General features: G+C 50.5%; 8 protein-coding genes across 8 annotated transcripts; 5 read left to right on the top strand and 3 right to left on the bottom strand.

Annotated features, from left to right (window-relative positions):
- Positions 1 to 328: 328 nt before the first annotated feature.
- CC1G_01341 (hypothetical protein) lies at positions 329 to 1018 on the top strand (the record flags this gene model as incomplete). Its single annotated transcript, XM_001837377.2, has 2 exons — positions 329 to 396; positions 835 to 1018. The coding sequence occupies 2 exons, from the start codon at positions 329 to 331 to the stop codon at positions 1016 to 1018; spliced, it is 252 nt and encodes an 83-aa protein (XP_001837429.2).
- A 746-nt stretch (positions 1019 to 1764) lies between these two features.
- On the bottom strand, positions 1765 to 2430 carry CC1G_01340 (hypothetical protein; the record flags this gene model as incomplete). The annotated part of the gene is made up of 3 exons (XM_001837376.1): positions 1765 to 1783; positions 1840 to 2005; positions 2073 to 2430. 3 exons carry the CDS (start codon positions 2428 to 2430, stop codon positions 1765 to 1767), a joined length of 543 nt encoding a protein of 180 aa, XP_001837428.1.
- A 266-nt stretch (positions 2431 to 2696) lies between these two features.
- On the bottom strand, positions 2697 to 3387 carry CC1G_01339 (hypothetical protein). Its single transcript, XM_001837375.2, has 4 exons — positions 3314 to 3387; positions 3167 to 3257; positions 2985 to 3117; positions 2697 to 2926 (listed from the first exon to the last, which is right to left on the bottom strand). Exons 1-4 carry the CDS (start codon positions 3375 to 3377, stop codon positions 2822 to 2824), a joined length of 393 nt encoding a protein of 130 aa, XP_001837427.1. The 5' UTR covers positions 3378 to 3387; the 3' UTR covers positions 2697 to 2821.
- Positions 3388 to 3503: 116 nt separating this feature from the next.
- CC1G_01338 (NADH-ubiquinone oxidoreductase 23 kDa subunit) lies at positions 3504 to 4667 on the top strand. Its single transcript, XM_001837374.2, has 6 exons — positions 3504 to 3881; positions 3932 to 4069; positions 4118 to 4210; positions 4272 to 4343; positions 4406 to 4516; positions 4572 to 4667. Exons 1-6 carry the CDS (start codon positions 3578 to 3580, stop codon positions 4589 to 4591), a joined length of 738 nt encoding a protein of 245 aa, XP_001837426.1. The 5' UTR covers positions 3504 to 3577; the 3' UTR covers positions 4592 to 4667.
- Positions 4668 to 5547: 880 nt separating this feature from the next.
- On the top strand, positions 5548 to 6841 carry CC1G_01337 (hypothetical protein; the record flags this gene model as incomplete). The annotated part of the gene is made up of 2 exons (XM_001837373.2): positions 5548 to 5576; positions 5643 to 6841. 2 exons carry the CDS (start codon positions 5548 to 5550, stop codon positions 6529 to 6531), a joined length of 918 nt encoding a protein of 305 aa, XP_001837425.2. The 3' UTR covers positions 6532 to 6841.
- Positions 6842 to 7382: 541 nt separating this feature from the next.
- CC1G_01336 (hypothetical protein) lies at positions 7383 to 9186 on the bottom strand (the record flags this gene model as incomplete). Its single annotated transcript, XM_001837372.2, has 3 exons — positions 7383 to 8850; positions 8904 to 8974; positions 9028 to 9186. 3 exons carry the CDS (start codon positions 9184 to 9186, stop codon positions 7383 to 7385), a joined length of 1698 nt encoding a protein of 565 aa, XP_001837424.2.
- A 263-nt stretch (positions 9187 to 9449) lies between these two features.
- Positions 9450 to 10358, top strand: CC1G_01335 (hypothetical protein; the record flags this gene model as incomplete). Its single annotated transcript, XM_001837371.2, has 5 exons — positions 9450 to 9473; positions 9565 to 9586; positions 9640 to 9658; positions 9708 to 9857; positions 10073 to 10358. The coding sequence occupies 5 exons, from the start codon at positions 9450 to 9452 to the stop codon at positions 10356 to 10358; spliced, it is 501 nt and encodes a 166-aa protein (XP_001837423.2).
- A 303-nt stretch (positions 10359 to 10661) lies between these two features.
- Positions 10662 to 12925, top strand: CC1G_01334 (hypothetical protein). Its single transcript, XM_001837370.2, has 4 exons — positions 10662 to 11669; positions 11734 to 11903; positions 11980 to 12300; positions 12363 to 12925. Exons 1-4 carry the CDS (start codon positions 10685 to 10687, stop codon positions 12561 to 12563), a joined length of 1677 nt encoding a protein of 558 aa, XP_001837422.2. The 5' UTR covers positions 10662 to 10684; the 3' UTR covers positions 12564 to 12925.
- The last annotated feature ends 30 nt before the right edge of the window (positions 12926 to 12955 follow it).

The following is a 12955-nucleotide window of genomic DNA, read 5'->3' as shown; positions in this document are numbered from 1 at the left end:
CCTCTCAGTCGCCGTTCATTTTTGGATTTCTTCCGCAGTGATACGTCTACCGTCCTATTTAACCAGAATATCACCCTCCTGGACATTTACGATACATCTACTCCCGTGAAATCTAGCTGCAGGTTCTTAATTCAGCGCCCTAGTAGTCTCTGAATATGTGATCATTTTAGTTCGACAATACGTATCTCGAAAGGCTGGGCATCAAGACCTTGTAAACGCTATCTATACGCGCGAGAAACCAACCAACCCGATTAAACAATAAAGGACCAAGGAACCTTGGGTCCCAACACACCAAGAAAAAGCTATTAACCAATCTCAAAGGTCGACAATGAGGGATCCGAGGAACGCCTGGTCCATCCGATCAAAACTAGCAGTAGCCACGATCATCAATTTCGGGTAGGGCACCTTCCTAAAGCGTTCGAAAACGGGTTGACAACCCTCTCCAAGCCCTCTCGCCGCTTCGCCTCAGAGGGGTGCTTTGGCCTGGCCTTTCCAATGTCTCCATTCCTTATAGCCCCGGAAGTGGCACATGTGGGTGGATGTAGATTCATCCACTCCAAGTCAAGTTAGCGTACTTTCAAGGTTTTGTGTTAATATTATCGGGAAGCTAGATTAGAAAGGCGATGCCAGTAGGATCCACGTTCGAAATAAGTCTAAACCTGGGTTAAGATACTGAAAGCTACCAATGTAGCTAAGCGCCGAGGGTGAAAGACTCCTCCAAAGTTAGAAAGGAACGGCACGAGGTTCCGGGATGGACTGGCTCGCTTTTCAAACGTCCAAACTGAGTCGAGTCATGGTGTCCATTGACCTGGCTCCAACATATTCGCCTGGAAGGATGGAACTAGAGTGCGGGGAGTCCATAAACGGGCAAGAGAATGACTGCATGGACAACGGAACGGTCAAGAAACCGGAATTCTACTTCTCGACTTTGGAATACAACGTCGTATCCCTCCACTTCGTTTCGACCGGAGCTTTCGGTGAATTCCATATGCCTGCTGGTACCCATCCTGGGTGTTAAGGGGTCCACGGGTTGTCGCGGGACCAATAAAAATCAATCGCAGGAATGAACGGTTCAAGCGGCCCTGATGATAAACAGACAAGAGCCTAGCCTCCAAGACTACATACTACCAACCTTCGAAATCTCTGCTTCCCCACCACACATGAACACACACGACACTTTTACCTTCAGAAGTATGCTAGGAACCAAACTGACAGAATTCAGCCGACGTTCAGCCATCTGGTCCCTCCCAACTTGTCATCTCGATAGAAGTTGGATCACACTGAACCTTGTCAACGAACGAAAAGAGGAATTACCGCGAGGGAAAAGCTTACCCTGGTTACCGAACGCCCGCGTATCTTTCTCTCGCCACGGTGCCGGTAAGAAGGATGGAAGCAACCAGGTGTTTCTGAAGAAGGAAGATGAAAGACGAAGGAAGAGGCCGATAGACCGGAATTTTGATTCGGAGAGTTGGAATCAGTGTTGGCTTCCCGAATCCCCAGCAGAAATCTTCTTCATGTTAATGATGGTTTATTGCTCCATACTTTGAAAAAGTGACAATAACATGCCAGCTGCAAATGCTTAAGGGGTATTGGTAACAATGGGTTGGAGAGGGTGGTATAATGGCTTCCTTCCACTTGGGAAAGGGAGGGCTGTAAAAGGGTCTCGGACTCTCGTCTGGCGAGAATCCCCTTTGATGAAAAAACTGCCAGAGTCGAGTGTATAAAGAGGTAGCTGTCCTGTCGAGCGGTAAGAATGCATGTCGATCAGACTTCAACGTTTTCGCTGCAGATGCTTTGGTGAGCCTGGATACCAACACCATCAAAAGGAACCCGACGTACGCAAGTTCACCGACAACGTTTCCGGGAGGGTCGTAGACACAGACATACAAGGTAACTGGGCGGTCAAGAATGCCTTCGCATCGGGAAATGGCGCATCCGACTTGCGTTGTTGACTTCCACACAATTTGGGTGAACTGGCTGTACGCGGTCCTTGGATCGTAGGTGTCTGTGGAAGAGCAAACATCATCAGAACTCATGACACGCCACTGCACTCTATTGGGATTCAAACGTACTCCTCGAGGACACCAAAGTGCCAATCGCGTCTTTGATGGTGAACGTGCCAGTCGCAGCGACAATACTCTCTCCATAGGGTCTGTCGAGCAGGATACCGTCGGAATACTGGAGGATGCACATGTCGGCCCAGAATGCGGCTTTGCTGGCCAAAAAGGGGGACCAGCCTAGGGGACGAGCATTGTGTTGAACTCGAACTGAGTTGTGGGCTTCAAGAATTTCCTGGATGTCACTGCGTTGGAGGTCGACCGCCCGACGAGCTTTGGCAATGTGTCGGTGGGTGTGAGTGTGGGGTGCGGCGGAGACGGCGTTGAGCAGCGTGAAAAGGGTCAATAAGAGAGCGAAAAAGGTTTTGAACATATTTGCTTGGTTGGTTAAAGAACGACAGAGGCAGCAAATGCCTGGACGAGAGCGATACAGTACAGCGAGGAAAAGTCAGTCACAACTTGCTCGCATCACACATTCGTTGACGACCACCAAATTTCCAAGAATTGCCCGCACCGGCGTTGTTCCGCGCCAGATCCGCGAGCGCTTGGCTCTAGATTCTACTCACAACGGTCAAAGACGACCGCAGGACGAAGAACAAGGTAAAGGACAGGTACATGTATTGACAAAGCTTGTTTACATTGTAAAAAGGCAATTCATTTGATTTTAGGTTTGACAAAGATTATGGAGAGGTCTGCCTCATCTTATATGTACACCGGGGACGACATGATCACGAATAATCTTACTATAGGCCCAAATCAACCCTTTACTGAGCAGCAACTGGTCGGATGCCATGTTCCTTCTTGAAGTCGTCAAATTCCTTTTCACCGTTCTTGTACTGTTCGGCAAGGTTGGCGATCACTCGTTTGATCTATGGAGGGGATTCGAGTAAGGATCGCGTCAAATGGAAGACTGTCTGCGAAACGTACACCGTCTCTGTTCGTCTTCAACTGGGGAACAACGTCTTTGACCGTTCTTTCAACCAGGACGCCGCCAATTAACCGGAAACACGTCCGATCAGGCTCTTTGGCAAGGACTTCCTCGAGAGACGTCAGAACCAGGCTTGAAGGGAGTCAGAAGGCATTGAATGAGAGAAGAGCTGATAACGCACGTATGCTCATCTGCCTCGGATTCGAGCTCGCCGATTTTCCCTGCTAATGTCTGTAGTTCATTTTGAAGTCGAATATAGGTTTGCTGGATCTCTGGCTTAGGGTAACTCAGGAGACAGGTCCGATAAGGTCCTGGAGCGCAGGCTTACCCTGATCAGTAAGTGGAGCGGCCTTTCCCTTTGGTTTTGAAGACGATGTGGAGGTAGACGACATGGTCGAGTTAATGCTGATACTGGAATTCAGTAATGAGATGCGACTTGGGATTCGGTTGACTCGACCGTGGAAACTTTTGTTTCGCGCGCGATCTGATTGGCTCCCGTGCGACCCTCGACTTTCCGTGAGCTCGCTCAGGACTCCAACACATTCCTTTACCTTCGTCGTCGTCGTCGCCGTCCCCGTCGTTGCTGGCAACAATGTCGCTGGCCAGGACCTATCTCGTCTCAGGCATTGTGCCTCGTCTCAACACCAACGCCACGTCATCGGCAGTCCGCTCAATTATTGCGACCCGTCGCTTGCTCTCCAGTTCCCCGTGTTCCCATGCTCAACATGCTGGTGGCAACAAACTGCCTTCCGGGCTCGAGAGTCGTCTTGAAGAGCGTCTGGCTGCCATCCAAGAACTTCAACGAGAGGGTTTCCGAGGACCAGAAGACTATTCCAAGGGGCCCAGTGCACTCGATAAAGCCGTCCACATATTCTTTTTCACCGAAATCATCAGAGGTGCTTCATCTCAAACCTTTGACGCTCGTATCAAATTAACCGTTCTTTAGGAATGTGGGTCGTACTAGAACAGTTCTTCCGACCTCCCTACACCATCATGTATCCGTTCGAGAAAGGTCCTCTCTCCCCTCGCTTCCGAGGAGAACACGCTCTTCGCAGGTATCCCAGTGGCGAGGAACGTTGCATTGGTAAGCTTTTTACACTCTATTTACTCTGTCTGCTGACCCTTTTGGTAGCCTGCAAGTTGTGTGAGGCGATTTGTCCCGCACAGGCAATCACCATCGAGAGTGAAGCCCGTCAAGACGGATCACGCAAGACGACAAAATACGGTCAGTGACTTGAACTAGTCTTAAATAAAGCTGTGTTTTAAACCCGAGATCCCTACCCCAGATATTGACATGACGAAATGCATCTACTGTGGATTCTGCGCAGAAGCATGCCCCGTCGATGCCATCGTTGAGAGTAAGCTCGGTTTACTGTATGTCCGTTAGGCAAAACGTCACTCACACTTCTACTCCGCACAGCCCAAAACCAAGAGTTCTCGACGGAGACCAGAGAAGAGTTGTTGTACAACAAAGAGAAGCTTTTGGCCAATGGTGATCGGGCTGAGGCTGAAATTGCTGCAAACTTGCATGGTACGTTCCCACTCGCTTCTTCCATTTCCTTCAACTGACTCATTTCATGCCACAGCCGACCATCTTTATCGATAGACATTCGCACACAAACTTGCAGTTTGTTTAGACCTGTACAAGGCGTCTTAGGCTTCTCAAATCCATTTTTTTCGACAAAATTCCCTTTTTCTTCTACCTCAGACTGCTTTCCGAGCGCCATTTGTCTGGTCTTGACGTTTCATTGCTTCTAGTCCAAGTGTTCTTCAAGCAGTTTCGAGCTATCCTTTCACTGGCGTGTTCCCGTCCCGTTGGGATTGTTTGGGCCTGCCCTTCCTTGACCGAAGAGTCAAAATAGGGAAGGTTGTCGCAAGTATGCCCGCTCGCTGCGGTAGGTTATGAGGTGTTTATGATCTCATATGCTGCGCTCTGTTGTTTTCTTTCGACCTTGTAGGGGCCCCTGGGCGTCTAACCATGGCGGATTGAGGTGAAGTTCCGGGGATCCCGACTCAGCCTTATCCAAGTCAAGATATCTCATTTACAGGATTACCTGGTTTGTGTCGATCATATTGCACGGTGAGAAAATTGTAATCTCGCCCTGTAACCTATTGACTCCGTCGTGGCATTGTCTATCGTTCCAGAGCCGTTGTTATATGAAAGCAAACAAAAAAAGCTGTTTCCTATTGTAGTATAAATTTGGTAAGTGGCCAGCCTTTTTTCATACGATTCCGGCCAAAGTCATGAAAAGCTTGCCTTCCAAGTTTGAGCAGTGGTTCGCTTTCGTTCATTTCCGAATACGAGGCAAGTAAATTCGCTGATCCGCGAACCTTCAGGACGCACTGATGTTTCGGAGGAAACGACCTCATTGCACATTGGATGGCTCTAGACTTCAATCCAAACACCAGACTGGGACACTTCATCGATGTCAGCCACTGATACTTCCTAGTCGTCCATTCTCTATCATCCCTAATAACGTAATTTCACGTTCTCTTCACTGCGTGCAATGCTCAAAGCCTCGCCAACCCGGAACCCCTATCGAAGAGCGGGAATGCTAAGCCATGTTGCACAGCACCAAAGAAAACGGTCAGTGAGATCTTGCTTCTTTTTTGCCTTGTGATCTCTCCTACTGACCAGTACGGTCCATTTTTCCTAGGTCAAAGAGGTCATCATCCACCGTGTTTTCCGAGATCCTTTGGCCGTCACGACATGCCGGTGGTAGGCGAACCACCATCGCACACTCATCCAAAGACGGAGACAAGAACCCACCTTTCACTCCCCACAAACCGCCACATTCAAAGACGGTCAAGAAACAGAGACAACCCCTATCTCCACATTACCCCATGGTCTCCGTTTCTATTCGCCGCAATCCTGGTGCTATTGGCCTGCTTCATGCATCAAAAAGCTCCGGTGGCAGGAAAGGACGGGCCACTCTTGCTTCATCCATTCGCTGTTCTGAAGGGTTTGCTGCTGCTGCAAACCAGCAGCGCATTGATGCCCAGGTTCGACGCCTCTATTTATCTGGGTCAGCCGATCAGAATATCCGACCCAGCCTTCTCCTCTCTCAGGCCAGGCAATCGATCAGTCAAGAAGAGGATTCGATTCACTGTCGAAAACCTTTCATTATGGATGTAATCCTGGACTTCAAAGCTAATTTGGCTGAAAGTTCTGGTGGAGCCGCTGTTACTGCCGTGACCACCACCACTGCTACTTTGCCTACTGAGGGGGGTCTTACATCCACTACTGTTACTGGCGCTACTTGTGCTCCCTCGACGCCAACTTTCATGTCGCCGAATGGGGAAGTTGATTGTCCGCAATGGGTCTATTATCGCACCTACGACTTCACAGGTTGTGGCGGTCGCAGTCTAGAAAGCTATTGGATGGATCAAGAAAAAATCTGGCAGCACTCTCCTCCGATTTCGATCGAGCAGCTCGAGTATACCGGGGCTGAAGGGGGAGACACGTGTTTCAGGCCTTCCCGATTCCCCATATCTGTCGAGCGTTCTACCGCGTCGTGGTCACCCGCCCTCATTGGAAGATCTTAAAGGGCAGATTGGAATAACGTCAAAACCCGCTCCTAACGGCATCTGTGTGAATTGTTTATTCTTTGTGTTGTCGATTTCTCTGCTTTCCATTCAGCTTTCTTTTTTTACAGTTGACTTGATCCCCGGATCCTTCGTCATCTCAATCTTTTCTTAGAATGCATTCCGACGCTTACGGCGGAAGAACGAGTTGTGTGGTTGATCTCGTCCCTACATATCTATCTGTAACCTTGTGTTAATTGCCTTGCTACCTCCTACTACAAACGAGCATGTGTAACTTCCATCCTCTTTCTAAATAGGTTCCTTCCGGCTATCTAGAATTGCATCCTCATGATAGGTCTGGGGGTGTCAAGAAGGGCGCTGTCAAATCGGTGGTACTTGTAAGCCGTTCTTCTGTCGGATTCTCGTGCAAACGGGTGAAAAAGGAATGAGCCAAACAGGACGTATAGACGTTACACGCAAAGAGCCACCTCGTGAGCGTTTAGTCTTCCGAAGATTACTCTCGAGTCTGCATTATCCTTCCCAAACCCGTCACCAGACCTGTGAATCTTTGATTGACTGACATGATTGGGTCTAATCTACCAAACCAGATGACACTCGGAGAATCAAAGCGGAAGGGACGATAATTAACCAACAGATACACGGGCGATATAGTATCACATACACAGAACAAGGCACGCATGGCTTGAGATTTATACAAGTCCAAGTTTTGTGAACAAGGAGGGACAGGGGAAACACAAACAGCGAATGATGGACAGTGATCATGGAAGGGATGCGTGATTCGGATGAATGGAAAAGATGCGACCACAGATGAGTTCTAACCCCGACTTCATTGGCACGGATAAGCAGTAGATTCATGAAGGCCCCACTCTGTTATCTTCAAGACCGTCCATACTCCGGCGGTGCGCCCGTTCTCGATGATAGCGTTTGGCACCCCTGTCTTCTGCTGAATGACTGGTCGAGTAGTGGCCTGTACCGCGTGAGCTATCCGCGACGTCATTTTCGCTATCCACATCCATCTCGTTCCGACTTCTCTTCCTGGACTCTGCAGACGGCAGGGTCTGTTCCGGGACTGGGAAATTGCCGCCGCCACTAGGGGCACGATCAGTTCGAGGGTGAGCTCGTCCATCTTCATGCAAGAAATCCATATTTTCTTCGCCAGAGTTGGGTCCACCAACGGTTCGAACTCTGTAAGTGGAAGTTCGGGCTCTGTCTTGTTCTTGGTAATACTGAGCAGCTCGAGAGTCGGGCCTGGACGAGTCTTCGTTTAAACCGGCCCCCGAGCCTGAAGCGGAGCCAGGTGTACCGGAGCGGGAGACATGAGGGTATGACCTTGAAGGAGGGGCGTCATAAAACTGAGGCTGTTCGTCACGGGCTGAGGACATATGGTGATCAGGATAGTCATTTCTATCCATCGGCTGGCGGGTCCGATGAACCGAATGGGGAGAATGGATGGACGGTGGCATGTCACGATTACGCGCTAGATCGCGAGTGGTTCGCTCTTGGTCCCATTCGCGGTCACGATCGAGATCCCGCTGCTGGCGGTCAGGGTATTCGTCCCTGTTGATATACGTACCAGGCCCGACGCGTTGATGAGGGTGCATTCGTGCGCGTAAGTCAGAGGTGCTGCTTCGGGGAGACAATTGTGCTAGCGGCGCTTGGTGGTGGGGGTGAGCATGAGGCTCGGGTTGAGGAGGCATATTACGCATTTCTGAATGCCTAGATCGCTCCTGGTCAGAAAGGTGGGGACTAAAAGCTTGAGTCTGCATTTCGGGGTATTGTCCCTCCCGGTAAGAAGATGGTTGCATCTGATGGGTACGGGAACGCGAGGAAGATTGGGATCGGGTCCGTATGTGATGAGTTGGAGGAGGGTAGTCGTGCTCCATGGGAGGGCTAGCGTGTGACGAGGAATGAGAGCGTTCGTATGGACCCATACCCGAAGGTGGCAGAGGCCTTCCCATTGGGATGCGTTGTCGGGCTTCGTGTTCTGCGGAGACACGCCTTGGTGAATGTGTGATTGACATATGCGGCGAATGAGCCACTCCTGGAGGAGGGACAGTGTCAATCGCGGTCGGAGGGCGGCCTTCGATGGACTGAGGTTGGGTGGGTGTTCCCCGTGGACGAGTAGCGTACTCCTGAAAGGCAGGAAATCCTGGATCGGGGTCTGCAGAAGCAGCAGAATGATCATGAACGTCTCGAAGGTGATGGGGGGTTGACATAGGCTGATGAGGAGGGACCCCAGAAGGCGCAGCCATTGGAAGAGGGACTCGATCTTGCAGGGAAGGAGAGTTAGGGGAGAGGGCTAGTCGTTCATATAGAACACTAAATAATGTGTGTTAGCATCCATTCAAAATAACGAAAGAGTTAAATCGTACGCTCGTTCCATTTTCATACGCTGAATCGTGAGTTTGGCGTTCATGACTTTGACCTGGAGCTTGTCATTGTCCTGGGGAATGACACGTCGGTCAGAAAGTCAACCACTGAGGGTGGACGACATACCGCCTCGATGTCCTTGACCTTGCGCTTGAGTTCCTTGTACTTTGCCTGGTACTTGACATCTTCAGCGCCAACATTGATAGCGCCTGTAAAAGCCTTTTGCTTTCCACGAGCTGCAGAGGTCTGTGCGGGAGGAGCGGGAGTCTGGGAAGGCTCGGACATGGCTGTCGGGAGCAAGTGGGAAACCGCCCAATCATTCAATGTTCTGCCAGCACTCTTCGAATTCACCACGCCAAACAGCACGAACAACCATTCTATTTCCTTTTCCGGCAGTCTCCTCCAGGAATAGCGCCTCGACTCTTTTCTTTCACCAATGAATTTAGTTTCCTATGTCTCGTCTGTCTCTCTGTACATCTGTTCTTTATTGCACTCACAGTCTCTATATGTTTCTTTTGTTGAGAAACGAGGCATCCTGCGTCAAAGCCATGTCTTCGCACGAAATAGAGTGTGTGGGTATCATCACGTGAGCATGGTGACAGGGAGGAAACGGCGAGTTCGCTGCTGAACGCCTTTCTTGACTCTTCTCCACATTCTAAGCAGACCACCAACGGGAACGGCAAAAGTGAGTGCTATTTGACATTCCCTACCTGATTGTCACTCACAAATGGTTTTCAGTGGCTGCTCCGTACAGACAGTATGGCACTTTTGCTTCTCTAGGGCCACTTGCTAACTCTAAAGCGCAGGGATATGCCCCCTCCGGGCGGTTTCCAAGCCGTCAAATACAAACGAAATCTGCCAACCCGAGGGCCAGGTGCTTATGTTATTCTCGGAGGTGTGACCGCGATCTGTGCATTTGGTTTCTATCGCCTGGGCAAAGGCAATCTGGAAAAACGGTGCGTCTTCCCTGTCGGATTATAAACACCGAGTTTTGGGCATTGCAGGACATGGTCAGCTGGACGAGGAACGTGTCATCATAACCCCCCGCCCAACGCTAAACGTGCCAGCTTTTGGATCCGGCCGCGCCTTCTCGCCCTTATCAGTTTCTATCGCACTTGGCTCGATGCAAATGGGAAGCAGATGCTGATTGTGGACGGTGTATACTGTATAGGGAGTTGGAGCGCGAGAAGATATGGTCGCGGATACATCTCGTCCCCTTGCTGATGGCTGAGGGTGACCGTGATACCTACCGCCGCCAACAAGCTGCCCTTGCACGCGAACGCGAGATCATGAAGGACGTTCCGGGCTGGGAGGTGGGTTCATTCCTATGGATGAAATTAGTTTTGTCACTCATGATTTCCCCTGCGGTCCGTGTCGGTGTTGTACCTGACACACAGGTCGGAAAGAGCGTTTACAACAATCCCAAGTACGCGGAGAGCAATGTTGTTTTGTTGTGAGGGTAGCTAGATAGATAGACTTTGTGAATATAGAACATTCATGAGGTAGACTCCTATCCCTTCCTTGTTAGGACGAAAAGCTGGCAAAAGGCAATTACCCCGTTTGGAAGTGGTTTATTTGGGAAAGTGAGAACCGGACCAGTTCGAGTTGTTTTTGACCAAAAGTCTCGAGCTGAACCTCATCTGAATCCGGAACTGGGATATCTCGATCTCTCGAGTCAGGAATGGCAAGTCGACTGTTGCTCGTATTAAAGCGCGATCGAAGCTCTATGCTCTCACCCGCCCGTCGTTTCTTTCCAGTCCTTTTCTGTCGCCCAACATCCAAAATGGCGTCCCCCACAGTCCTTTGTCGCCCCTTCACCGCCTTCCACAACGACTCCCCCATCATCGTCGACGACAACGCCCATACAACAGAAGCTGATCAGCTCATCTTTGGGCCCCTCGATCTCGACGACAACCTCCACCTAGCAAACTCAAACAATATTTCCCTCCAATGGGATCCTTATTCCGTCCACGACATCGACACAAAGTCCCCCTTTGCCTTTGACGCTGCCGCAGTCATGCCCATGTCCGCATACGAGTACGGGCCACCCGAGGTATCCCCCACAGGCAGTTATTATGACTCGGGGACCAACTTTTACAGCTCGGAGCCGGTCAAGAACTCACCGTCGCTGGAGGATAATTTGTATCTGGCCAACTGGATCAACGATCCCGAGCTGTCTGCCCCCTCTCCGTCGTCACCGATATCTATTCCATCACCATCGGACATGCACACGTCCACCGCAGCCTCGTCTTTCTCAGCTTTCGGTGATCACACCCAGTTCTCCGCAAACGACCCCGTCTTTTCACCGTCATCGTTTGCGGCTCTCCACCCTCTTCCATCTTCAGTCTCGCCTCCTTCGTCCTTCGAAGACCCCCAGCCAATCCGACAACGCGTCAATTCACTTAACCCCGCAGACATGTCGCTATCCAAGCCCTCTTGGGCCTCCCATCTCTGGGACACCTCTGCCAATTCACTTCGCTCTCCATCTATCATTCGTCCGTCCGTCCGCCATTCTCCGTTGTCAGACGGAACTATGCGTCAACGAGTTCCCATGCGACGGGGGTCACACTCTTCTAGCCAAACCTTCCAGTCGTCAAGTGCACCATCACTCACAGAACCTAGAGCCCCCAGCATGACTAGAGCTTACAGTCGCCGCTCCGAGTCCGTCGTCAGCAATGGGGAAGACCGTGATGCCACTATTCGACGAAAGAAGCGCTCGCCTCCCGTAGAAGACTATGGGTCATCAGCGGAGAAATCCTCCGAGCCTCGTAAGTATAACGTGTCTTCGCGGATAGCTCTTTCAGTTCTGACAAATGACGTCTTTCCTTACAGCTTCGAAATCCCTTCTCAAGCCTCCCAAGTTGGCCCCGTCGGCTTGGCAGTTGTACTTTACCGACTGGATCCAAAAGCAGCAACGATTGGGTACCCGCAAACTAAATGTTGCCCAGGCAGCTAAGGAGGCCGGTCAAGAGTATGCATCGCTCAGCCCTGAAGAAAAGGAGGTACGGCGATCCTTTCCTTCCGTGACGTCATAACATGGTCATCTCATCCTCTCTTCTCGTTTATTTTTTTCAATAGCCCTATAAGCGGCGTTCACAGGCCGCGAAGGAAGCTCGAGAGAGGGAGCATGAAGCTTACATGCGGACCCTTACCCCAGACGACATCAAACGCGAGAACGCGTTTCGGGCTGCCCAGCGAAAAGCTGGCAAGTCTCGAAAGGGTAACATTAAGGACCCTAACGCTCCGAAGAAGCCCCTCTCCGCCTACTTTATGTTCCTTCAGCGCATCCGCGCGGACCCAAAGTTGGTCAAGGAGATTTTCGGTGACGAGACTGAGACCACCAAACAGAGCGTCCTAGCGGCCGCTAAATGGCGCTCAATGACGGATGCGGAACGGCAGGTGAGTTACTTTCGGACCCTACTCCACCCGTGAACCAGTGGCTGATTCGTCTTTTCTTCCAGCCGTTCTTAGCACAGGCTGAGCAAGAGAAGATGGAATACGAAGCTGCTAGACGCCTGTACGAGGAAGGAACCACGGGTTATGGTACGAACATCAACTTCAGCATTCTCCAAAGCCCTGCCTTCCCCACCATCAAGTTGGAATCATCGGAGAGCGAGAGCGAAAGTCTCGTTCAGGATGATTCCGAGAAGCCATCTGTATGATTTCCTTTCACCGTCTTCTTTCTTCGTTGTACTTTTATACCTCTTCGATCTCTTTATATCCATGACACGACCTATCACGACGTTTCTCTTCATGGCCATACCCTTGTTTATCGGGCCTCTCCCCTTTGATCTGGTGTTTTAATATTATTGCCCCTCGTCATGACGATGCTTTGGACCACTGTATATCAGATACCTATGTCGCTGTATTTCTAGAACTTTTCCTCTCTTCGGCTTGCTTGTTCCTCGAGACACCTATGGGTATTACGCCGGAAACCACGACGGTATATAATATACGACCACCCCCCTGCTCACTACTGTACATTAGGACATGTATTCCTGATAAAAAGAACATTGTATTGTAATAGCTCACCGTTAGCGGGACGTCATCGAGA

Source organism: Coprinopsis cinerea, assembly GCF_000182895.1.
Source record: "Coprinopsis cinerea okayama7#130 chromosome 5 map unlocalized cont3.5, whole genome shotgun sequence".
Taxonomy (NCBI): Eukaryota; Fungi; Basidiomycota; class Agaricomycetes; order Agaricales; family Psathyrellaceae; genus Coprinopsis; species Coprinopsis cinerea.
Note: the sequence above shows the minus strand (reverse complement) of the source record. Positions and strands in the feature narration are given on the sequence as shown.

Excerpts from the sequence above, each read along its gene's own strand:
- CC1G_01334 (XM_001837370.2), top strand. The coding sequence starts at position 10,685 with ATGGCGTCCCCCACAGTCCTTTGTCGCCCCTTCACCGCCTTCCACAAC. Across the intron at positions 11,670-11,733 it reads GGAGAAATCCTCCGAGCCTC|CTTCGAAATCCCTTCTCAAG; the intron begins GTAAGTATAACG and ends CTTTCCTTACAG. Across the intron at positions 12,301-12,362 it reads TGACGGATGCGGAACGGCAG|CCGTTCTTAGCACAGGCTGA; the intron begins GTGAGTTACTTT and ends CTTTTCTTCCAG.
- CC1G_01339 (XM_001837375.2), bottom strand. The coding sequence starts at position 3,377 with ATGTCGTCTACCTCCACATCGTCTTCAAAACCAAAGGGAAAGGCCGCT. Across the intron at positions 3,118-3,166 it reads TCCGAGGCAGATGAGCATAC|CCTGGTTCTGACGTCTCTCG; the intron begins GTGCGTTATCAG and ends ACTCCCTTCAAG. Across the intron at positions 2,927-2,984 it reads TGAAGACGAACAGAGACGGT|ATCAAACGAGTGATCGCCAA; the intron begins GTACGTTTCGCA and ends TCCCCTCCATAG.
- CC1G_01338 (XM_001837374.2), top strand. The coding sequence starts at position 3,578 with ATGTCGCTGGCCAGGACCTATCTCGTCTCAGGCATTGTGCCTCGTCTC. Across the intron at positions 3,882-3,931 it reads TTTCACCGAAATCATCAGAG|GAATGTGGGTCGTACTAGAA; the intron begins GTGCTTCATCTC and ends ACCGTTCTTTAG. Across the intron at positions 4,344-4,405 it reads CGTCGATGCCATCGTTGAGA|CCCAAAACCAAGAGTTCTCG; the intron begins GTAAGCTCGGTT and ends TACTCCGCACAG.